The sequence below is a fragment of the Symsagittifera roscoffensis genome, chromosome 3, assembly GCF_963678635.1.
Source record: "Symsagittifera roscoffensis chromosome 3, txSymRosc1.1, whole genome shotgun sequence".
In the NCBI taxonomy this organism is placed as follows: Eukaryota; Metazoa; Xenacoelomorpha; order Acoela; family Convolutidae; genus Symsagittifera; species Symsagittifera roscoffensis.
Window position 1 is genome coordinate 5,745,127 of NC_087064.1, and position 25,406 is coordinate 5,770,532.

At 37.8% G+C, this 25,406-nt stretch overlaps 1 protein-coding gene across 2 annotated transcripts in view; it reads left to right on the forward strand.

The window, feature by feature from the left end:
* Positions 1-490: 490 nt before the first annotated feature.
* The window catches only part of LOC134842573 (metal transporter CNNM4-like), a 29,765-nt gene continuing 4,849 nt past the window's right edge, over positions 491-25,406 (forward strand). Inside the window, exons 1-6 of one of the 2 annotated variants that reach the window (XM_063858973.1) lie at positions 491-794; positions 964-1,582; positions 1,873-2,320; positions 2,716-2,988; positions 12,044-12,298; positions 23,799-23,984. In XM_063858973.1, coding sequence (XP_063715043.1) covers positions 553-794; positions 964-1,582; positions 1,873-2,320; positions 2,716-2,988; positions 12,044-12,298; positions 23,799-23,984 — 2,023 coding nt within the window. In that variant the 5' untranslated portion in view covers positions 491-552. The remainder of the gene's footprint in view (positions 795-963; positions 1,583-1,872; positions 2,321-2,715; positions 2,989-12,043; positions 12,299-23,798; positions 23,985-25,406) is intronic. The other variant, XM_063858974.1, reaches the window with a different exon arrangement.

The window sequence follows — 25,406 nt, forward strand, 5'->3', positions numbered from 1 at the left end:
ATGACGAATTGGACGTCCAAGAAAGAGCTGGTCGACAGGCCTGGGAGGCCTACAGATCAGAAGTTAACCTGTGAACCTGTGAAAACCCGAGACATATACTCTGATGATGCTAGCACATGGCTCAAAAACAAGTGAATACCTAAACTAAATTACTATATATAAATTACTATAATCATTGTTGATTTATTCCCTAACAGGGTAATTGAATTTCTTTTGTTGTTGTTGTTGTTGATAGATCTACTTTTTCGACATTCGAAACTTTTCAGTTTGTTTCAACTTACCGTTTTTTCTTGTAAATATTGCCAGTGGGTGGAGGTCCTCTTCGTCTCTGTTGAATTTATGCGTTTTTACAGTTTCATATGCTTTTGATAATCGTTTTCTTTTGAGTTGATGTTTTATTGAAGATTTTTTTGCCCAATAGTTTCACATTAGTTGCTCAGTTTTCTGTATTCTTTACTCTTGTTCAATTTGAGCCAACATTTTCAGTTCAGAGTCATGCTTTTAGCAATTATGGGCGTGCTCAATTAGTTAAGTGCCTTTTATAAAATATAAATGCTCGTAACTAATTGGCTTGTACTTGTTGCTACGTTTGGTACTTGCCGCTGCCTTGCTGATAATGTATCAACGGTGTTTGGTGTGCGACCGGCAGATGAATCGGTGTATATCGATGAAAGCGGGTCTCTCGCCTGCGTCACTGCCACGAAAATCAAAATGGTCGTTTTTGGAGTCAATTTTGACAATGATACAAGGGTAGCATTCAGCCAGACGAAGAATGCAGATGGATCATGCACAAGGTAGGTATTTGAACAAGTGCTTATGCTATTTGAGGTTTCTATTATTAGTTAGAATGTTTCTGCTTTTATGTAATTCTGTGAATTTTTTTTATTTTGTAGTTTACCCACAGAAGCTGTTCGGTTCCAATTTCTCCGTCATTTTCAATTGTTGCAGTTTCTGATTTTTTAGGAAACGGGATAGTCTTCCCAAGAAATCAAAGGCTAGTATTACTGAAATAAGCTTTGAAATTGAAGAGTACTTTGAAAACCCTGGTGATTGGTTTCTATGCATCGAGAAGATGGAAGCTACGACTTTTAAACTATGGCCCATTGATTCAAAATACGTGGGACTTAAAGTGACGTTTGACGGTAAGCCTGGGTGGATGCTTGGCTTACAAATAGCCAGTGTTGCCATTCTTCTGGTTTTGTCCGGGTTATTCAGTGGACTTAATCTGGGTCTGATGGCTCTGAACCCAGACGAGCTCCAAGTGGTGAAAAATGTCGGAAGTGAAGTCGAGAAAAAGTATGCATCACAGATTTTACCTATAAGGAAACACGGAAATTTTCTTCTGTGTACTCTGCTTCTTGGAAATGTTGTCGTTAATACGACAGCGACAATACTGCTGGATAATTTGACAGGAAGTGGCTTCGCAGCCGTTTTCGGGTCAGCTGCAGGCATTGTGGTGTTTGGAGAAATAGTTCCTCAATCTGTGTGCACGAGACATGGATTGGCGGTGGGCGCTAAGACTATTTGGCTTACCAAGACCTTCATGATTCTGACTGCGGTTATTTCTTGGCCTCTAAGCAAAGTTAGTTCCATTTGCGATTTGACCCTAGCCTGAAAAATAAAAATGAAAATGTTTTTTTTTAAACAACATACTAAATCTCTCTTGAAGATCAGCGAGCGATGTTTTGTTGAAATTTAAAGAATCATCGGAAGTTTTAAAATGGAAGTTGTTTTTAGAATTTTAGAATCTGTGAAGTTTAAATGCGGAGAACTACGAAGGAACCAGCAACAATAATTGATTTTTTTGGGTTCCAAATGGTCTTACATGGATTTCTGATCTTTTACTTTTACGTCATATTTTTTTTATTTCAGCTTCTAGATTGTCTCTTCGGAGAGGAAATCGGTCAGCGGAACAACAGAGACAAGTTCATAGAGATGGCCAAACTCAGTCAACAGAAGGGAGACGAACACTTTGACCCGAACACTGTGGCCATAATAGACGGTGCCTTCCAGCTGAAGGAAAAAGTAGTGCGTGATGTCATGACGCCAATCGAGAAAGTGTTCATGATTGATTTCAACGAGAAATTAACTTTTGAACTGCGCTCTAAGATTTCAGAAAATGGGTATACTAGAATACCTGTGTACAAGAAAGAGGGTGACACAAGGAATATCGTGGGGATTTTGTTTGTGAAGGACTTGATCTTCATTGACCCTGCGGACAATATGCCGATCAAGGCCATCTGCGATCACTTCAACCATCAGCTCATGTTCACATATGAGGAAATCACACTGGACCAAATGCTAGCCGAATTCAAAACAGGTATGTACTAATTTTTCAATCATTCAAAGGCATAGTCGAGAAGTTAAGAAAGAAAATTAGATACAAGTTGAGTAAATATAGCTTTTATGCAAGAGGTATAAATAGTCCTGTATAGACGACGAGAAATAAATAGAATCCTGTATTTGCTGAAAAAGCAGAGGTAAAATGATTTTTCGCGAAATATTTTCACTGGATGTTTGAGGACTCTTCCTTCCTTCCTTCATTGATCGAATGGATTTGTTGAGCTCTTGCGAAGCTATGAATTAATATTTTCTGCGAAAGTTGTTACTACCAACTACGATTATTTTAAGAAATGCTAAATGCCTATTTCATGCTTTTATTTAGACGAGATCAATCCCCACTGGTTATCATGTTGAGATTATTGTTGCATTTAGGGTCTTCTCACATGGCCATAGTTCAGAAGCCAGTGAGCGTCGCGGGTATGGATCCGTACTACGAGATCACAGGAGTGGTCACTTTGGAAGACGTGTTCGAAGAGATGATAGGATCCGAGATCATAGACGAGACCGACAAATTCGTGGACAACACGGGACGTCACAGAGCGAACAGGCATCGAAAAATGGACTTCAAGGTGTTCATTAACCAGCCGACTTCAACAATGTTCCCTCCGCAGCTTAAACTAGCCTGCTTCCAATACTTACACTCTGGTTAGTTTCTATTTTCTGAAATTTATTGACTGTTAACGCAAAAAGTGAATTTCGACTTAATAGGTCGTGTTTTTTTCTAAACTCTTAGGTAAATTCATTTTTTTTTTCATTTTGGCGGTCTTTTTTGTCTGCTTATGTTGAACGGCTCCTTAGTTGCGTTTTCATGGATTGCACTTTTTCTAATCTAAGTCACAAATATTGGTGCCACTTTTTGGGCACCTTCACAGTTTTTTGATAGCACGTGCTTCGACATTCGAATAGTAATAAGTTAACACAGTTGATGCATTTTGAATTCATCAAATGAACCGAAAAACTCTATTTGCTTCTAACAACATAGGTAAACTCTTAGGTAAATTCATTTTTTTTTCATTTTGGCGGTCTTTTTTGTCTGCTTATGTTGAACGGCTCCTTAGTTGCGTTTTCATGGATTGCACTTTTTTATGCTGTAGGCAATTTTCATTGTAATTACCCTTGCGATAAGCAAGGGTATTGCAACGGTGTACTAGATTTTTTTTCCGTAAACAACTTTGTTCACAGAATGGTCAATTGGTAAATTTTATAACAGCTTAGTTAATCGCATGGTTGGATTGTATGAACTACAAATATGTACCTTGGGTGAACGTTAAAAGTTGTAAATTATTTTTTATCGGTGCCGAAATATTTCAGTAGATTTTTGGCACAGAGGTCGGTCGGCTTTGTTTCTGTCGGCTCATTTTCGTCATGTTTTTTTGTTTTCTTGTCGTTGTTTTTAAATGAAATGGTTGAACTCTAACGAGAAATTTTGAAAAGTCTAAATATCTGTCTTAGGCCTTCCTTAATAAAATTTACAAAATAAACATTAATTTTTTTTTTGAATTTTGTTTATTAACAAAAAATCATTTTTCGGCTTTTTAGTTTGTTTATTACACTAGCGTCAGCTTAGTGTCTTATTAACAAACTTATTTTTTTTCTAATCTAAGTCACAAATATTGGTGCAACTTTTTGGGCACCTTCACAGTTTTTTGATAGCACGTGCTTCGACATTCGAATAGTAATAAGTTAACACAGTTGATGCATTTTGAATTCATCAAATGAACCGAAAAACTCTATTTGCTTCTAACAACATAACAATAATAAAAACTCGACTGCAGAAATTTTCTAACTCAATTTATCTCGCAGTTTTTTGAAATGTATAATTTTTACATAATGCAGATTTATGCTTTGCGATTTGTTACATGTAAAGTTGGTGTGGCTGCTTCAGTTTGTTATATTCCAAATCATTAATTGCAAAATCGTGTCTACTTTGTGTTTGGTGCCACTTAAGCTGAATAGCATTGGCAATTAATTAGCACATGAAGCTGCTTTATTTGTGACTAGTGTTTATTGGTGGTTAAGCGTGCGTGGCTAAGTGGTTAGTGCGTGAGACTCAAAATCTCTTGATTGCTGTAGGCCGCAGATCGAATCATAGACCTAGCCGAATTTTGCCAATTCGAGGCTTATTTCTATTTTTCTTATTGCAATTTCTAGAGCTGCTTTTTGTCGTGTTCTCGATAGTGTTTGCGAAGCGAAGTTGCGGTAATTTTAGTAAGTTGCGGTAAATGTGGTAGGAAACATTTACCGCTGAAGAAATATTTGTTCTTGTTATCTTTTTCAATGCCTGACCTATTCGAAATTTGTTGGTCCTAATTTAACCAACTCGATTTCTTAAAATTTTTTTTCTTCGTTTTTTTTTACTGATAGGTATCGGCTGAATTATATCGGCTTTTTTAATGTGTGTGTCTGTATTTTGATGGTGAGAGGGACTTGATAACTTTTGATCTGTTTTTTTTTCGGTTTTTTCATCTTTCTAGTTTTTTTTCGGCTTGATAGGTTTCGGCCTCTATTATATCTGCTCAGTCGTCTCATATTTTTTCATTTGACGAGCGAATAAAGATTTTTTTAACCTATTAGTAAATTTTCTTGTGATTGATGCTTTTTTCACATTTTTTGTCTTTGCTTTTTTTGTTTTAAAATTAGACTTTTTTTATATCGGTAGATTTCGAATTTCGACAATTTAGCTTTTTTGTCGTTTTTTCGGTTTTCTTGTTTTGTATCGCAAGTGGTGCGAAGCTCAGCGTCTCCTCTGTTTTGAAAGTGTTATAAAATTTTTACTGTAATTTGTAAGATGACTGAACCTGACTTTTTGTTATCCCTTTTTAAAAAAATTATTTCAAGTCTTAGTTGCCTCAATTTTTTCGTCGTACATTTTGTAGGATTAGTGACCTAATCTTAAGTCGTTTGAAGAGAAATTAGATTTGTAAGCTTTCGTATATTTCCAGACCAGAGGTGGGGCCTAGAATTTAAAACTCTTAGAACTTGGCAAGTTTTTCATGGCAACACGTTTGCATTCGTCTCAACGGGAATTTACTCAATTTGTTTTGGCTCAGCTGCCGCTCGATAAATAATTTTAGAACATTATTTTGCCGTAGGTTCTGTTTCTTGACGTGGTTTCTTCAAATAGAACATCATTCCAGACTAAGTTTTGAAGTTTTTGTAGCTGTTTTTTTTCGAATTTTTTCTATTCGGTAGCTTGAAACACCCTTTTGGTTCTTTCTTCGAATTTTTCTGTTCGGTAGTTGGAAACGTCTTTTAGGTACTAGCGACGCCTTTTTGGTCCTTTTGCGCGAATTTTGCGTTTTTACTTTGTGCATATGTGAGTATATCCAGGGCTAAGAATTTGGGTTACAGGAAAATAAATTGTGCTTTCATTTTTGTTCTGACAAAAGGTTTTTTCTTTTTTTTTCCAGCCAGTGTTGGCTAACTCAAGGAAAGCTCGCAGGTGGTCAATTGTGGTCTATATATTAAAACCTTTTCGGTCGTAATTCGGATTCTAAAAAATCGAAAAAAAAATCTGTTTTGATAAAAACTGGGCTAAATGTTCTCGGTTTGCAGATAACTTGGACGAAATTTGATGAAAGGCTGACCTACCAACTTATAATCTAGTAGGATTTTAACGCTATATATGTTTTAAGCTATAGTTATCGCTTTTATTAAGAGTAATGAACATAGTGAAGACTCTGATATAAGTCTTGCTGTTTTTTTTTGTTTTGCGTTTATCGCTTTTCAATAGCATTTCGTAGAAAAAACACCATCAGGAAATATAGACAACAGAAATTGAAAACTACATTTTAAATTTTTTGTGATATTTTTTTGAGTTTCTTTTTTTTTTAAATCAATTTGCTCGGAACAACATAGCAAACGGCTATCCTTTGTTGTAATTAAAAAACGGGAAATTGAGATGACAAAAATAAATAAAGGTATGAGAAATGTGGTGCAATAAGTCTGAGTAGCAATGAACCGAAAACCCATGAATCAATAAACTTATGCGGCGTTCAATGTTCGGCCCAAGTCCTTTAAAGGTCAATGTGGGCCTTTTCAATGTTAACGCGGCAATCAGCCTTCGGTTATATCGATTTCAGGCCGGGGTACGGCTGAGAACTTTTTCTGATTCCTGAATCATTTGCTTGAAGCACATAAGAAATTATGAGTGATGAATTTGAACTATTTTCTTATTTAATTTGGTTTTGTAGCGACTACGATTGAACAATCATTTTCAATATTGATGCAGAGCTTGGACCTTATGTCATTAATCTGTCTAGAAAATTGCCATAAATCTGCTGCTTTATGTTTGTTCAAATTTTAGTATTTTTTTCCAATATTTTCTTTGATGTTTTCAATTTTTATATATTTTTCCTTTTCTTTGGAGATCTCAAATTTCTTATTTCATTTGATAAAACGTGCAGTGCTCTGTAACCCAATTGGGTTCGTTAAGTGTCCCTTCACTGTTTCTGCTGTTTCATGTTTTACTTCTCGTTATATGCATATTTACCATTAACATTGAGAAATAAATTCTTCTTTCATAAAGAGATAGTTTGACTGACTAGTTTGATTTGACAGCCTGTTTTAAAGTCTGCATTTTCCCCAAATTTTCATTTTTGTTTTTAAAAGTTGTTTTCATTGCCAAACTTAGATTATATTTTTTCTGTTGTTTGCTATAGACACTTGAATATCAGTTAGCTACATCGAATCGATCCTTTCCAAGTGAAGCCTAAATTATTTCGCTCGAATATGGAAATGAAGGTGTCAGGATAAATCATTCTGTCAGGCTTAATCACTTCATATGTCAAATATCAGAGATATGAAAGGTTGATTTATTGGTGCGAAGTGTAGAATACATCAGAACCTCGCAAAAAAATTGATAAGGGGAAAAAATGTTTCTTACTCTGATTTTTTTTGCATGCTTAGTTTTTGCGAGCAAATCTAATTGTCAAAAAAGCATGTTTTGCATTGCCTTACACTAAAATTGGCCATCTGAAAATTGCGTTATTTCATTTTCATTTGTTAAGTGATAGCCTTATTTGGGCATTTTAATTTTCGTGGGCAGTTTAGATTTCCGGGGTTTCTAATTGGACCTATGCTATCTCTTCGTTTTTTGAAGGCGAAGCTGATGTTTCTCAATGCCTTAAGTAAATTTCGACTAACGGTTTTTCAATGTTATTCATGTGAAATAATAGGCAAACACCAACAATAGGAACGTTTTCAGTTCTCGTGTTTTTAAGCTGACATTTTCCTTTTTCTATTTTAAAGCTTGGCACAGTGTCTTTACCTTGTCTGATTTGTTTCAAAGGTACAAATCCTGCTCAAAAAGAACTGATGCATCTGCCTTTTGGTTCTTAGAGCTTGATTGAGGCTTGGTTTAATATGACGGCCGTTTTAAAATTCCGTGCTTGCTACTGAAAACATGCATTTTTAATCGTTCCTGGAATTAGAGCAAGCATCATTGAGTTTTGATTCCAAAAACGAATTTTGGTTGTGCCACTTATTTGAAGGATGAGCAATAAAACTAAAACGAGTCATTCAAACTGTAAGCAGAAGAGCATACTGACCATTTTTGCGAGATAGAAATTCGATCAAGGCACAAGTCACATCTTGTTAAAATTTATTTGCTTTGCTTTTTACATCTATACTATATTTAAATGCGAGTGACAACTATCTCCCATGTTTAAGCATAATAATTTTGCATGTTTAACGAAAGAAGTTTTTCATGTTTAAGCTATAGCATATATTGCAATGCTGAAGAAAATTTTTCAATTAGTTTTTCGCAAGGTCATGAATTTTTCAGTATTTTTTTTCGAGGCCAAATTAAGTCTGTCGGTCTGTCTGTATAAGTGCTTTTTTAATTAATTTGATTTCTGTCTACCCGTCGCCTAAATTTTTAACTTTCATCAATTATATATCTATTATCTATTATATATTTAAATACGGGCTTCACTATCTCGCCATGCTTAAGTTTTTTTAACGTATTGTTTTTGCATGTTTCGCAACCCCCCGGGTACTCGGAGGGGTTGCGAATCTTGCCTCCAATTCTCAATTCTCAAATCCTTGTACTTTTCGAGATATGACGTTTCTTATGATTTTTTCAAAAACTTAGATTTTAAAAAATTCCAAAAAGTTGAAGAACCCAATCCTGTTTTTGAATTTTGTGAAGGTACTCTCAGGGGTTGCGAATATTGCCTTTGATTATGGCTGCTCAAATCCTTGTAGTTTTCGAGATATGACATTTTTTTGGATTTTTTCAAAATTTTTCAGAAAATTAGATTTAAAAAATTTCACAAAACTTGAAATTTCCATCTCTGTAATGAGGTTCTGTCAGGGTACTCTCAGGAGTTAGTAATTTTACCGCCAAATATGACTGCTCAAATCCTTCTAGTTTTCTTTAATTTCATGTTCAGTTGGTTTATATAGAAGGCTCTTTGCCAGTGATACAGAACATAGATGGGATAGGATGGCTGGTTGCTGTGCAATTATCACGGGCTACAGTAATTGAAGTGAAAAAAAGTTAATGAATTAGATTTTTTTTCGTGAAAAGTCCTAAAATGCTCTAATAGCTACTGGAGAACATTTAAACAGTTTGTTACTATGAATGCACTTAGGTATAAATGCATTTTTTTGAGTTAAATTGAAGTCATCTGCTGAAATGAAGTTCATCGGCAGTCAAATTGGGCGGGCTATCCAAATACCAACGTGGAAATATGGTGCGAAAAAACGTGATCAGTTTCTAGTTTCGAAAATGCAATTTAATTTTGAGATTTACCAGTGGAATGAGCTAAGTTAATCCAAAAAGTGCCAATCATAAATTGTTCTTGTAATTCAAAGAGCTTTGAGTACCTATATTTTTTTTTTGAAATTGGAAAGTTTTAATTTTCCGTTCAAAAAACAAGTCCGTTTTTCTTTAAGAGTCGATGAACTTAGTTCAGAATCTTATTTAGATCGCGACTGATTTGTTTCAAGAAAAAATTGTAAAATTTTTTTATGCTCAATTTTTCATAGCTTGATTTTTGGTTTATTTTTAAGTTCAGTTGATTTACTTTGTTTAAAGGAAGGCAAACTCTTCTATCTAACAGCGAAAAAGTAAAGGTCACGAAAAACGTGATTGAATTTCAAAAATGGAAAATAGTTATCAGATTTCCATTGAAATAAAATACACAGCAATACACTGCTCAGTTATTCACAGAAAAAGGGTAGTACTCGATTGTAGCGAGATAAAACTTATTCATTCAGTTTTCGAAAACTAGTTCAAGTTAGTTCAAAAAGTGTCAATCCTAAATTGTTCTAGAAATTCTAAGAGCTTTAAGAACATCTATTGTTTCTTTGAAGTTAAAAATTAAAGATTTTTATTAGAAAAGCAATTCACTCTTTGTTTACTTGAGTTTTTTTACCATGTTTTGGCTTTCTTTCAATCAATTGATTACAATTCATGCTGTGGTCGACTAGCAAACGGTACCATTAGTTTTCTTGAAACTTGCGAGACTAAATGTCATATTGGTCCAGAAGTATCGCAGTTGCCTTTGCTACCTATTGACTGGGGTTCGAATCCTAGCTTGACCTTGTTTTTTTTTCAGTAGGTATGAAATTGAAATTTTTTCCCCGTAAAAGTCACTTTCATTTGTCTGCTGATGTTTTGTTGGCTTCTTTGCCATATCACGGAATTTACTTGTACCGTAAGCAATTTTCATATAGCTGCACGTGATGCTGATTTACTCCTGCAATTTGTGAGTTTACTAACCCTCACTGAATAATTTCTTTGTAAAATTGAATTTTTTTGTCGCTCAAAAGTTATGTTCGGCCTGAATTTTTTTTGAGAAATTTAGTTGGACTTTTGTTTTAAAAAGATAATTCATGTCGGTTGTGGTGTAAACGTTCAAAGTCTTGGAGTTTTTCTTTCGAATTCTTTTTTGCCAACAATTTTTGTCGGAATAGTGGCAGTACCCACGTTTTGTCGGAATAGTGGCAGTTTGATGAATACAGAAGTTTATTTAATGCTCGTGGTTCTTTTTCTCGCCTGTTTCTTTTTTCCCCAAAAAAGTTTTGCATCCGCTATTCTGTCTCATGCTCTGTTCGATAACTTGCAATCGTACGCTTGCGTTGTTACACTTGCGAAAGCGAGTGTTTTATAGTCGGGAACTGGACTTTTTTCCTGTAAAATATTTCTTACATCTGAATTTGAAATGGAAGTTACTTTATTAGTGAACTTTAGCAACTTCGAGACTGCTTCCAACTTGCCCTAGAGGTGACAGGCTTGTCTCAGTGCCCTATGGTCTTGGGTTCGAAGACCGGCTTTTCCTCTGTGTGCTCAGCTAACTTTTTTTTAACCTTAATCGACTTTTTAGGGTCTTTAGAAGTTTGTGAGGCACTTTTTTGCTAAAGCTACCCGGCTCAATCTGAGATAATAAAAGCAAAGTCCAGTAAAAACAATTAACAGAAAAACTACACATTTAACAGAAAATTTCTAATTTTTGGGTTTTGTTCGTTTTTTTTTGGAATTGATTTTTTGGAAACTAGCCTGCCAAATCTGAGATTGAAGGTTCAATTGAAAGACAGGTTATGGGAATCCTCCCACCCTGAGCAGCTGTGCACTAATTTTTGTAGAAAATTAATTTTTGCTATCTTTTTTCGATGAATGTGAAGACTTTTTCCAGGAAAAATTTTCGACATAGAAGCTACGTTCTGTTTCCTTCCGTTCGCTGGCTCTTTTCCAACTGTCTGTTGGCTATAATTGAATTTTTGTCAGTTTTTCTTTGCAAACTTTCTGACCTTTCCCAAAAATTTCTTGTCAAACCGATATCAATGGAGAGTCCTGCTTGTGGAAGTCTTCCCTGTTATGGTTTTAGTTTTCGGAAAATGGTTTTAGTTTTCGGAAAAAATGGTTTTAGTTTTCGGAAAAATCTCTTTTTACATTTTTGTGCATGACCGGATCTATAAATAAAGCTTGCAAAGATGCAATTTTGAAATATGCAATTTTGAAGCTGTGTGAACCAAGTTGTGCATAAGAAAAAGCTTTTTTTTTAAACAACTTCATTTATTTTCGATAACTTTTTGGTGAAATCTATTGAAAGTATAAATTCTTCTTAAGTCTGGTTTTGAATTTTGTTCAGCAAAGAAGGGGGCTAATGTGGTATCAAGCACCTATAAGTCATGCTAGTTTCTCAATCTGTAATTTTTCAATGAATCTGCTTCAAGACAATTAGTGTAGTGAAGTCTTTAATAGGTGATGATGATGATGATTTTTCAGTAAAAGTAGAAAATTTGGTTGACTCTCAATTTTTTTCGCTATTTGACTTTTAATTTTTAAGATCAGCTCATGTTGAAAGGAGAGCAAAATCTACGAAAAACAAACGTCACACAAAACGTGAACGACTTTCAGAAGGGAATAAAAAATCTAGCTTTCAAATTGGGCCAATTTTATCCAAAAAAATGTCAATCATAAAACGCTTTTTAAATTCAAAGAGCTTTATTTTGATATTTTTTCTTCAAAACTCGAAAGTCCTACTTCATTTGGGTTTCCTTGTTCTTTACTCTTTCCTAGCTGTCATCTAATCTTTTCGAAAGTCAAAGAGAGCTTCAAGGCCATATGTTTTTTCTTGGAAGTTCTAAAATAAAATTTTTTCCTTGCAAAGGCTTAATTAAACCTAAAAAGTTTCTCCCTCCTCCGCTTGTGATTATAAGGAATATCAATCCGTCTGTATTTTTTTTTTAGAAATTGAGGGTTTCCGTCCGGCCCTCATGCATTCGAGTGTGCTGAAAAAACTGATGGAGTGCAATGTCCTCTTTGAGGTCAGATTAGACAACATCAGCAATGCGGCCGACGGGGAACACGTGCTGTACAAGAAGAATGTACCCTCGGAATACTTCATTATGATTCTGGAGGGGCGTGCCATGATCAGTGTCGGAAGAGATAATCTCAAGTTCGAGGCCGGACCATTCCACTACTTCGGCACCTGTCTGCTAAATAGTAAGTTGAAATAGTTAGTGTTGTAAGTAGTTTCTGTATAGCTTGAATTGGCTGGCTTAACTCTGTTTTCTTTGTGTATTCAGTGATGAATTGATTGACTGTGAATGTTTGTGTAATTGGCATCGTGAATAGGATCGATCTGCATCGAGGAAAGATTTGCTACAATTTATTGGAAATAATGTTAAAATAATTAGGTCCAATAGCAATTTTTTCAGGAAAAATCTTTAAAATTTTTCAGGCTCAAATTTACTCATTCGCGGTTTGACTTTTGATTTCTTTTTTATTTCAGTTCCTTTCCCTCGTTAAAAGGAAGGCAAAGTCCACTACCGAACAGCAAACGGGTTGACAATGGCAATACTTTTGGGTGATTCAGATTCCAATTTCAAATCGTAGTTTAGTTGTTGCTTTTAAATGATTTCTTTCTGATTTTTGAGTTTTGAGTCTTTCAGTTTACTAATTTGGCGGCATAATCATGTCAAAAATGTGGTAAAATTAGGTTCGGCAAAGATTAAAGTTCAAATGTCGTAGACATAGCCGGGCCCATTTGCAGGTTGCAAATTAGAAAATTGTTCGTTGAAGCTGATGGTACGTCGTCGTTGATTGTAATGGTCATCTAGTTGTTAGCTGTCGTTGATCATGTTGGTCATCTAGTTGTTACTGTGGTCCAATACTCGCGAGAGTTTGACTGCTGGTCGGTGTAGAATCCCCCTGCTAGTTTTAATTTCGCAGGAGCGAACGATTCCGTCTGCACCTGGGAAAGTACGAAGTACCCGTCCCAGGGGCCAAAGACCTCGAGGCGTTAGGTCTTCCAGTATCCATACAAGGTCTCCTTGCTGAAGATTTTCCACTTGCTTTGTCCATTTCGTTCGGGTCGTCAAGGTTGGCAAGTAGTCTTTGAGGTATCTGTTCCAGAACTGTTGACTCAAGGCTTGAGCTTGTTTCCAAGTTTTCTTGTCCGTTGTGTGGCGAGGGAGAAACAATCCGGGAGGCAAATTGTTTGTTGGTCGTCCTAGTAGAAGGTGATTGGGTGTAAGGGGCTCGTCGTCGGTTGGGTCTGATGAGACGTGGGTTAGCGGGCGAGAATTCATCATAGCTTCAACCTCGCACGTGAAGGTTGACAGAGTTTCGTCGTCCAGTGCCCGTGTTCCAATGACTTTGTAGAAGGCAATCTTAAATGTTTTTATGAGGCGTTCCCATGATCCACCAAAGTGAGGAGCTGCAGGTGGGTTGAACTTCCAGGTTATTCCAAGTAATTGGCATTGATTGTTGAAGTCGTTGCTGTGTTGAATCTCAGAAAGGCTTTCCTGTAATTCCTTGTCAGCTGCAACGAAGGCTTTTCCGTTGTCAGAGAAGATGATCCTGGGTTTACCGCGTCTAGCGATGAAACGGCGTATGGCTTGTAGAGTTGAGTTTGTGTCAATTTGCTGGCATATTTCTGAATGAACTGCTCGCGTGACGAGGCAGGTGAAGAAGAGAACGTATCGCTTACTGTACTCGTCGTTGTTCCGCGTGGCAAAGGGTCCAAAGAAGTCAATTCCTGTTGAGTAGAAGGGGTAACTGTTTTCCGATAAAGGGAGTCGTTGTAGGGGTAGATCTGCCATCAGAGGCTTCACTGGTTCCTGTCGAAGGCGTCGGCAAGGTATGCATTGTCGAATAGTTTTCTTCAGATGCTTGCGTGATCTTATGATCCAAAAGTCCTGTTGAAGAATGCTTCGGGTGTGTTCCATTCCACAATGGGAATTTATTTCGTGTGTTTGCTTCATGAAGAGTTGTATTGGGTAGTTTTCTGCGTTCAGAATGACTGGATGTCGGCTGCAAAGTAGAAGCGGGGCTTTCTGTAGTCGTCCTTTGGCACGTAAGTATCCGTGATCGTCGATGAAGGGGCAAAGAGGTTGTAGAGGGCTGCGGGGTGGAATGTCAGATTTCTTTGTCAGGCATGCTATTTCCTTGGGGAATGATTGATTCTGTGAGTGTTTAATGATCCATGCGAATCCTAAGGTGATGTGTTGAAGTGAGAGGCTCTGGCGTGTCTTCCTTTTGATGTTTTCTGCGAAGAGAAGAACATATGAAGTAACTCTGAGTGCTCTTGTCCAAGTGCTAAATCGGTTGAAGTCGATTACTGATGTTGGCGGTTGTGGGTCGTTGTCTGTCAGATGAATATCGGCTGTAGGTTGTGTTGGCGGGTGATTAGGCCAATCGGATGATGGTCTTAACAAGAAGTCTGGTCCTTTGATCCATCGTGAATCGGTAGTCATGTCAAATGCTTTGTAACCACGTGTTCCGTCGTCTGCAGGGTTGTCTTTGCTGGGCACGTATCTCCAGTCCAGAGGAGATGTTGAGTCCATGATGAAATTCAGGCGGTTGGCAATGAAGATCCGGTGTCGTTGATTCGGCGAGTTTATCCAATGAAGAACTGTTGTACTATCTGTCCATAGTGTCGTACTGTCGATTCTTATGTCATGTTGTTCTTTGATGAAACGAGACAGTTTAGCTCCGTTAGTGGCGGCTTGAAGCTCGAGATTTGGAATTGTCATTCTGCTGATGGGTGCTACTCGGGCTTTTCCAATGACGAACTTGAGTTCCGTTGTGTCGTCGTCGTATCTGATTCTGAGGTAAGCAACTGATGCTAAGGCAAGTTCGGAGGCGTCGCTGAATACATGGAGTTGGGTTTCCAGTATCTTCGTTTCTGGTTTGAAGTAAGTCCGGGGCAGGCAGATGTCGTTGAATTGGCTTCGCTTGTCTATCCAATCGTTGAGGTCTGTTAAATGATCCATGTTTAGAGGTTTGTCCCATTGAGGTCCATTACTCCAGGCAAGTTGAAGTGATTGTCGTAGTCGAATTGTCAGTGGCATCGTAATTCCAAGCGGGTCAAAGATTGAAGAAGCAAACTTCAATAGTTTGCGCTGCGTTAAGTCCTTCTTGTCAATGGCGTGAAACTTCTTTGCTTCCACAAGAAAGACGTCCGTGTCTGGTTTCCATTTCACTCCAAGAACTCTTTCGAGGGGTCGTTCCTTCTTGGTGAGGCTGTCGTTGTTTTCCAAGTGGTTCTCGTTAACTGTTGTGAGGAATTGTTGAGAGTTTGAGGTCCATTTTGTGAGGTTGAAACCTCCAAGGCTGAACATCTTTTGAAGGTCGTTCATTAACTGTGTCGCTTCCGTCGGCGTTGAAACGGCTTTGTATAGGTCGTCCATGTATATGTTGCGTTTTGTGATTTGCTCCAAGGCTGGATATTTGTCGGCATTGTCCTTCGCACATTGTCGAGTGGCGTAGCAGGCAACACATGGTGAGTCGGTAGCTCCGAAGATGTGGCGGGTGTATTGGAAGGTTGTGGGTTGGCCCGTGTTGTCCTTCCACAGAAATCGCAAATACGGCTGGTCCTCTGGGCTCACGAAGACCTGCATGAACATTGATTCAATGTCGGCAGAAATAGCGATTTGGTCTTCGCGAAATCGCATAACGATTCCAGTAAGGTTTGTGAGGAGGTCTGGTCCAGTTAGTAGGTTGCTGTTGAGTGATACTCCTTTGTAGATGCTCGATGCATTAAGGACTCGGCGTACCTTGCCAGGTTTATTGATGTTTGTCACTGGATGATGAGGAAGGTACCATTTTCCTGTTGAGTCTTCATGGGAATCATCAACTTTGACTATGAAACCTTTCTGCAAGTCGGTGTCGATGGTCTCCTGATATTTCTGTGCCATCTCGGTGTTTCTCTTCAGTCGTCGGAGAAGGCTGTCGAGCTGCTTCTTGGCAAGCCATCTATTGTTTGGCAGTTGTTGTCCACGTTTCCAAAGCATTCCAATTTCGTAGTGTCCATTGGGCAAGCGAGTTGTTGAAGATTCCAAGATGCGGAGAGCTTCCTTGTCGTCTGTTGAGAGGCTGCGTTGGTCAGTTGAAATCCCTTCGGCGTCCAATTTCATCCATTCAGCTACGTGGCGAAAGAGTTTATCGTCTGTCGTGAAGTTGATTGTGTTGATGTCGTTGGGTGTCGCTGCATTGTCTCGTCCACAGAGAGACCATCCAAGTGGCGTTTTCCATCCAATAGGCACATTTTGTTTTGAATGGATTACTTCTGAAGGTGTCACGAGTTCGGCGAAATCGCATCCAATGATGATTCCGATTTCTTTCGAGGGCAGTGTGGCTATCCGAATGTGTTGAAGAGGCTCGTTTCTTTGGCAGATGGAGTTGACGAGTTCAGGGTTGAATTGGGAAAGGTTCCAATCCATTATGACGTCGATGTCATTTAGTTGAAATGGCTGCTTTTGCTGGTTGTAGGGTCCAATCGCAATCGTCATCTTTGTAGAAGCTGTGTCTGATGATGTCAGTGCTTGGTTTAGCTGGATGGTGTCGTCTAACTGCAGATCTGGTTTGAGTTGGAGGGCGATTGATGATTTAAGCAATGTCAGTTTGCTTCCACAATCAAGCATTGCATAGGCATGAACTGTATGTTTGCCATGAGAGATCGTTATTGGCAGGGTCGGAATGTGGCGAGTCGATTTCCTTCTGTTTATGCTGGTGCTGCAGTTGGTGGTGTCGTCATGTTGTCTGGAGTTCCGGTTGGCTGTCTCCCTTTGTGTCGTCGAGTTGTAGGTGCTGCTGTTGTGCAGAAGTGTGTGGTGTTTCTTACTGCATCCGTCCGTCCGGCAGGTTTGCGTTGATTGACAGTCGGCGAACTTGTGGGGGCTGAGGCAGTTGAAACATAGTTGTAGGTCCCTGGCATGCTGTAATCTGTCCTTTGGGTTCATTGCGATGAAGTGATGGCATTTTCCAAGGTACTGGCAATTGCGTTTCTCCGGGCAAAAATCTCGTCGTTGATCCTTTTGTCCAGATTTATGTTGCTGCTGGCTGCGTTGCTGGTTCCGGTGGTTCTGATTGGCGCGGTGATCCGATGGTCCATGTTGGTGGGTGTGACCGTTGGATGATGATTCTTGAGTGTTGCTGCTGTTGTAGTTGTTGTTGCTGCTGCTGTTTCTGGTGTTGTTGTTGTTGCTGTGGCTCGGCAAATCGCTGCATGCTTCGGCGTAGATGTTGAACCAATTGGTGAGGTCGATGAGTGATGGTTGTCTGATGTTGCATTGCAGATTGTATCTATTCCATTCTAGTCGGCAAGGGGTAGGCAGTTTTGACAAAACTGTTTGGACATTTGTCGTAGAGTGTAGATCGTGCTGGAATCCAAGTGTCGTGAATGTATCGACCATTGTCTGTAGGAAGTTGGCGAGGTCCTTGTAGCTTCTGGTATGTCGTAGATTGGGGCCGCTGATGGCGTCGAGTCGTCGAAGGAAGGATGTAACTATCTTCGTCGGGTTACCAAAGTCGTTTTCCAGTCGCTGAAGGGCTGCGTCATACATTGCTCCATTGCATCCATATCCTCGGATAAGAGATTTTGCATCTCCGGATACAAGTTTCTGCAGATGTGTCATCTTTTCCGAGTTTGTCATGTCGGTGCTGTTGATGGTTGCGTTGAACAGTCCTATCCAATCTAACCATTGTTCAGGTTCTCCGTCGAATATGAATGGTTTGACAATGGGCACTGATTTCCTGAATGTCTTCGAGATCGTTTGATGATGGGTGTGGTCTGTCGGTGCTGTTCCAAGGTTGGCAGGAATCGGAGGAAAATAAGACGGCTGGTTTTGATGTGCTGCATGTTGATGTGCTGCATGTTGATGGACTGCATGTTGATGAGGGGGAGGTCGGTTGATATTTTGGTGAGTTGATCCTGTTGGTCCCCTGCAGCCTGCATGAGTGAAGGCTTTTGTTGATGATGTCGGCATGTTCGTAGGGTTGTATGCTGTCGTGGTTCCCAGAAATCCTTCCTGGTACGATCTTATGGCAGGTTGTGTACATTGGTGAGTCAGGGTCGGCTGGCTGGAGGTCCAATTTGTTGCTGTTCGTTGATCTCCTTGGTTTGTTGGCAGTAGTGCTGGTTGTGCTGGTATCGGTACTCCGTTGATGTTTGTGATACCCTTAGCTGTCGTCTGGTGTCCACTGAACACGTTGGTGGGGGGATGATTGGTTGAATTCTGATTTCCAATCGTCAAGATGGGTCTAAAGGCGCTATTCGGATTATGTGTCCTCTGTTGCTGACTTGGAGGCTGATTCTGTTGTAGGCTTGAAGGCTGGTTCTGTTGTTGGCTTGAAGGCTGGTATAGTCCATGTGGGGGGCTAGCTGTCTGGGGAGCAAGAAATGGGTGTGTGATTTGCTGTCCAATCATTTGACTCTGAGCTGCTTTTGAAGTTGCTGTCGGAAGAAATATTGGCGCTGAAACATTTCTTTGTTGGGTTGCTGGTGCGTTCATCTGCTGATTGAAAACTTGGATTTGAGTTCCAGGGTTGGAGTGTGGTGACGTTTCATGAAGTTGAGCTTCTGAGTTCGGTCTTTGTCCCACTGTTGCTGTCAATTGCTGATTGTCGATTTGGAGTTGAGTTCCATTGTTCAATTCTATAGTCGTTCCTTGAAGTTGAGCTTCTGGGTGGTTCGGCTGAAGGTTTGAACTTTGTGACAAGTCGGCGTTCGACTGCTGCAATGAGAGGTTTGACTGAAGATGGAGGTGAGTTCCATGGGCAGTTTGAGTTCCAAGAGTTTCTGTTTTTTGTTGATGAATGCGATGATCCAAGGTATTGGCGTCGCTGTTAGATCCGGGGCGAAGTAGGAGTCCTGAATTGTCCTGGGCGGAATTTGATCTGTGGTTTGAAGTAGCGTTTAAGCTTGCTGGCAATCCTGAAAATTGTGGCAAATCGTCCGGGGTGTCCTGGTCTATGGTGACGTTTTGTGTAGTGGTACTACGGGTTAAACTTTCCGTTTGGCGTCGAAGGGGAAGATTTTTCAAGGCTTGTCGTATTATTGAAGGCGTCGAGACGTTGCTGGCTACTCGTGATGAGTTTAAAGAAGACGTGGCAGTGTTGTTGAGGGTACGCTCGTATCGTTTTGATCGTAGTTGGATCGTTCGGTACAAAACTTTCAAAGTTTTCAATCGTTCAATGATTGAGTCTTGCTGGTCCGTTCCGGTGTGTATTATCTTGACTGCTTCGTTATTGGCATCGTCAAGCAAGCTCTTCAATTCCGTTAAGAAATCGTTTATGATCTGTACTTCGTCGGAATCGCTTATGGCTTGGTTAATTGCTTTTGCTAAAATTTCTACGTCTGTTTCTATGACTTTAAAAACAGCATCATAGGTTGAATTCATTTTTAATTGACTTTGTCTCCTAAACTTAATTCACTTTTTGACGTGTCAGACAAAAATGTAAATGGCCAATATGTAATTCCTTTGATTACATGGAACCCTCGCAATTGTATTGTAACAAAAAAAAATGATTTTGAGTTTTTTTTTTTCTTTGGAACTTACAATCCAAAAAAAAAATAATAAACTATATGACTGGTTAGTATAAGGATGGGTTCGTTGATTTTTCCAACAAAAAAAAACCTTGGTTTCGGTTTCTTTGTTTTAAAAACTATTGGGCGCCAATGACAATGGCAATACTTTTGGGTGATTCAGATTCCAATTTCAAATCGTAGTTTAGTTGTTGCTTTTAAATGATTTCTTTCTGATTTTTGAGTTTTGAGTCTTTCAGTTTACTAATTTGGCGGCATAATCATGTCAAAAATGTGGTAAAATTAGGTTCGGCAAAGATTAAAGTTCAAATGTCGTAGACACGGGTAAAGGTCACGAAAAACGCGATTGACATGAAGTTTCAAAAGTGGGTTTAATTTTTCAGGTTTCCCAGCGGAATAACAAATTTACCTATTGATCCATTGTTCTCAAACAGTTCGTACCAAAAACGTGTGTCAATCATAATTGTTCTCGGAGCTCAAAGAGCTTAAGGTCATCTGTTTTTTTTTAAAGTTGAGAGTTTTTGAAAAAGTCATTATGTCTGTTGGCTATGTTATTCAATTGGGTTAATTTTGGAGAAAAACTGTTCAATATTTTAATTGTTTAATAGTTTTACTAGATTTAAAATGATGTGGTTTTAATTTCTATATAAGCCTAAGGACTACTTTTAATGAAACTTTCAAAAATTCAAAATGTCTAAAAATCTGTTCATTTTTTTTCTTTTAAAACACAAAATGGCGTTTTATAGTGAAGACGACTAGTATTCGAAATGAAATGCACAAAAGATAGAACTGAAAATGTCGTAAAAAAAACGAGAATGAGTTTTAGTTTAAAAAATGGACTTGAATTTTCGAAATTCAGAGCGGATGTAGAAAATTATTTATTGAACCAGTTTTCTCTAATTGTTTAGGTTTTCGGGAAACTTTTTAATTACGCTTGCGATTAACTGGGTGGTTACTAGTTACCGCTGGTATATGCTATATTTAGAACTCAAACCATTTGTTATAGAATTGCAGAGTTTCGATACTATTTTTCTGCTATTGATTTTTCGGCTTAATGATTGTTGCTCTGTCGGTTTAGTGCTTTTAAGCTCGGTCTATTTTTTTTTCAAATTCTGAAATCCACTTTGCAAACACTTCATTTACCTATCGTGGATTCGGGCGTTACATGCCATGCAATATTTTCAATACATTATTTTGACGAAAATTTTCGGCTGAGTTTCAGCTAATTGGCATTCCGCTTTATTTCAGTCGGCTTATTTACTGAGTTTTTTTCTGTAGATGTCCGGCAATACTTTTGATATCGATAAAACTCTTTCACCTTTTTTGAAAGCCCGTAGTCAACCCCGCTAGGACTTCTTGGAAAAATTTCAATAAATTTTAGCTCTATATATCGTTCCACATCCTGCGTCAATTGTAACCTTGCTCGAATTTCTGTTTGTTTTTGAGCGTCGTGTTGCATTCATCCTATAATTGTTGTATAACTGATTTTTGTAATCCAAAGAGTTTAACCATTGTGTTTGTTTAACAACACCTGTGATTGTGTTTGTCCCATACAAAACAGTAAAATAGTCCGGAAAAGTATGAAATTAAACCGAAAAACCAGTGCAATACAAAACAGTCTGAAAAACAGTTTATAATTTTTTAAAAGTCGGAAGGCCGAGAATTGTCTTTGGTTCAGACAACAAAATAGTGACCGCCGCAGTCGCGCCAACGTGTTTCGAGCTTGCCAACAGAAGGTAGGACTCTATACGAAACATAGAGCCCGTTATTGCGGCGACGCAAGCGCAACATGCCCACTGGCGGCACGTTTTGGGAAGAAAATCAGGTTGCGACTTCGAGAAAACATTTAAATTATTATGAGTATCTGATAAATGCTTTTCCAAACTATAATAGAATTCCTTTCTGACTAATTCAGATGAGGTACTGAAAGATTGATACTGTGAAGTTGACAAGTGGAAAGTTTTGTTTTTATGTTTTATGTGACTGTGATATCAAATCAGTCAAACAGATGGTAAATATGACATAAGTCACTTTTTCTTTAATTGACTATTTAACATAAAAATTTATGCTAAGTAGCTAGTTACTTGTCTTAAGTAACAAATTGAAAATTGTTACATAATTGAATCATAAAAACTAGCATCTTTTCCACAAGTGCCTCTTTTGAAATTCGATAAATATGCTCAAAAATAGCCTTGAAGTGTTTATGTTTTAGCCATTTAAAATTAAACGAGCAAACTATTCATAATTTTCCATATAACAACTTCGTAATCTTGAGGACTCAACTTATGTTTTGTCTAGCAATTTTTGGTGTACATATCGACCGAAATGCATGAAAACATTTTTTTTCATCTTTTTCAAATTTCCATCTAATTTCTATTTAGGCTCAAAATATCATTACCTCAGCTCAATATCTTACTAAGCATCTAGATTGTTTTTGGAAATTTAATCTGAAATACCCTGTAACTCACATTAAGTTCAGAGTAATTCTAGCCTTCTCTCTATATGTTACCTAATATGAGGAAAACGATCTGGAATTTTGAGGTTTAATTAGTGGTAACCGAATGATTTGAGGGGATATCAGTGCAGGATCGGAGCTAAGGTTCAAGCATCTTGCTGTTATTTCACTCCAATTTGTTATAAAAATTGAAGATATGCAATAAAATGGGTAGAAATGAACTTGAGTTTGAACTTGAAATTGAACTTGAATTTTTTGGTGATTTTCACAATCAAAATTTACCCAAATGGCATGTTATAGAACGCAGACGTGAATAGTCATATTGTTAGTGCATATAACCAAGATTTGAAAGCTTGCTTCCAAATAACTGAGAAAACTTATCGTAAAAACCTTCTATTAACACTTAATTGAAGGTTTTATAAAAAAAAATCTGAAAAGTATATTCCAGAAAAAAAAAATGTCAACCATTGATTGATGTTGCAATTATTTGCTTTTCTGAATTTAATTTTAAATTTTGTCTTCGAAAAAATTGGTTCTATGAAAAACAATTGCACGACATTTTTGTCACTATTTCCTTCGTGCGTTTTGGGGCTTATGTAATTTGAGAACCAAACATTTTTCGGAGGATGATTTTCTGAAATTTGATCTTATGCTCGTTTTCTAAGCAGAGCTCTCATTAAGCTTCCGATAGAGTAGTAATATTGTCAAAAATTATTACTATATTTGAAATCATCAGAATCAAAATAAGTGAAGCTGATTTATTGAATTCAATTTATTGAATTCAATAGTTAGATTAATACAGCGTTTTGTACTGAATATTTAAGATGAAAAACAACTGTTATCTGGTTTTTTGGCTCCTCAATTTAAAAAAATTACGGGACTTCTGATAAAATCATTTCCTAAATTAGACAGTGTTTGAACAGGTATTGCAATATTGACTGAATAATGAGCGTGTTTGCGTTCAAAGTTCAATGTTGCCCAAATATGCATACTGGCACTTTGAAATTTGTATTTGCATTTGATTGATAAAAATGGATGTGTGCTTTGGCGAATGTTTAATGTACGAAGAAACTAATTTTAAATTCCTAAAAGTGCCAGCAATTATGATGCTTTTTGCATCTGTTTTTAATATCAATATTATTCTTGTAGAAACATGAAAATACGAAAAGTGAAAATTTAAAATTTTGTGAGCCAATGACCCCTGTCGAACTATTCAACCATTCGACCACCCGCTGTCGTCAAACTAATTTTGAGGGAAGGAAGCTCGCGGCTCTTTTTTTTTACCGAAGACGTATTAAAAAAGAATTCGGAAATGTCATTATTAAAAAGAAGTCTGAAATGCCATTTGTGGCCTGGTTTTCAATTTTTTTTTGAAAACTACAACCGCTATCTACAATACTTGAAAATTCCAATTAAAGGCTGTATAGATGAGCTGTTTTTTAATAAAAAATCAGCCACATCAAGAAATTTACAGGTCCACTCATAAGTTCGGGGTTTATTTTTTGGTGAGATATTCTATGGAGATCTAACATTTCACTTGAATTTCCACAAAAAGAAAAACTAATGGCTGATATTGGTATCATATCATAGGCGAAAAATGAAAATAATACCAGTCTGTATATTAACAAAAAGCAAAACCGCAGCTGCACGTCTAGCCAAACAGCTTTCCCTTTCGCTTCTTAGAGTCCTGTGTATGTGTTGGATGTTTTCATTTTTAGAAACGGCACTGCCTTCACCCGTAAGATCGAGGCGTTCTTCGCCTAAATCCCAAAGGAACTCAATGGTTCCTGTTATTACGGAACCGGAAAAGCCGGCGCCTCGCCGAGGCAGGGCTAGCATCCCGTGGGCGGACTCTTTGCCCTTGTTGTCCCAAGTGGCGCTGACGCGATCACCCGCGAGGAAAAGTACGGTTCTTTTCCACCCCCCCCCCCCTCTCCTCCCCTCGCCAATAAAAATGTGAACAAATTTGCAAGTTCTCCATTTTCACGTTACTGAAACTTTATATGTTAGCTAAATGCGTGCTATTACGATGCAAGATATGAAAAACAGTGGTTTTCAGAATAGATAATTGGTAATTGGTTCACAATGCAAACTTTACACCATAATGATAAGTTAAACTTAGTGTTTGCAAATGGCAGTTTAACCGGGGGAGTGGAAAAGAGCCATTATTAAGACTAAATGTGCACTTAATTATACCACGATCCATCAATCAAAACAGGGAACTTTTTGACGCCACTAATATTGCACCAAAAAACCAACCTATTTCGTTCTGGATTTCTATGCGATGAAAAAGAAACATAGTTGCTGATTTCAGCAAGTTAAACTTGAAAAATTATGACAAGTTTCCTATTTTGTGTTAAATTCATGGTTTTAATACGATTGTTTAGCTGCTAGATATGTTCTGTTTCCCTTTTAAATCCCTGAACTTTCCCAAAATTGTCTGATTAATCAAGTGCCTTATAAACGGTTACTAGATGTTTTACTGTAAACAACTTCTTTAATTTTCTCTAAGTTTCAACAGCAGCTGTTGGCATGCTCAATGTCGCAAAATATCCACAATAATCATCTATCTGTTTACACTTGCAATCAGCTTGGTGTATTATTACGAACCTTCTTTTTTTCTGACCTAACTCGCAAATGAAAGTGTTCACTTGTTTGAAAATTTCACTGTAGTATTGGAAATTGCATACATCAGTTCTCTGCTCTAGTTGCGGCTTGTGTTTGGTACCTATTAAGCGTTCGTGGCTGAGTGGTTAGTGTGTGAGACTCTTAATCTTTTGGTCGATGGTTCGAATCTCAGACATAGCTGGTTTTTTAGTTATTCGAGGCTTATTTCTAATTTTTCTTATTGCAGTTTATAGAGCTGCTTTTTTGTCGTGTTCTCGCAAGTGTTTGTGAAGCGAAGCTTCGCCTCTGTGTTTATAAATGCCTTTTTCGTTGTTTCACTCCCAAAATAGCTTTTTAGTTGTGTTTCTTATTTGCACAATAATATTTCTTTTTTTCACTATGCTGCGGGGCTTCCGTATGGAAAATATTTTTGTTCTATTTCGAAATGTTTCTTCACTTCTTGCCATTTTCTGTCTTTTTGTTTTGCAAATGATGCGATGATTGTATATTAGTATTTCTCGAAAATTTAAAATTGGTTTCCGCTGAACAATTCGCTAGAATTCAATCTGAAAAGCTTGATACGCTTCGAAATCAGTTTTTGTCCTGAATTTTACATTTTTACTGTAAATTTTGTAATTGCTGTCGCTTCTTTACCAATGAATACTATAGGTTCCTTTATAAGAGAGTTCACATGACTTCATCTTACTTTCCGAAAAATT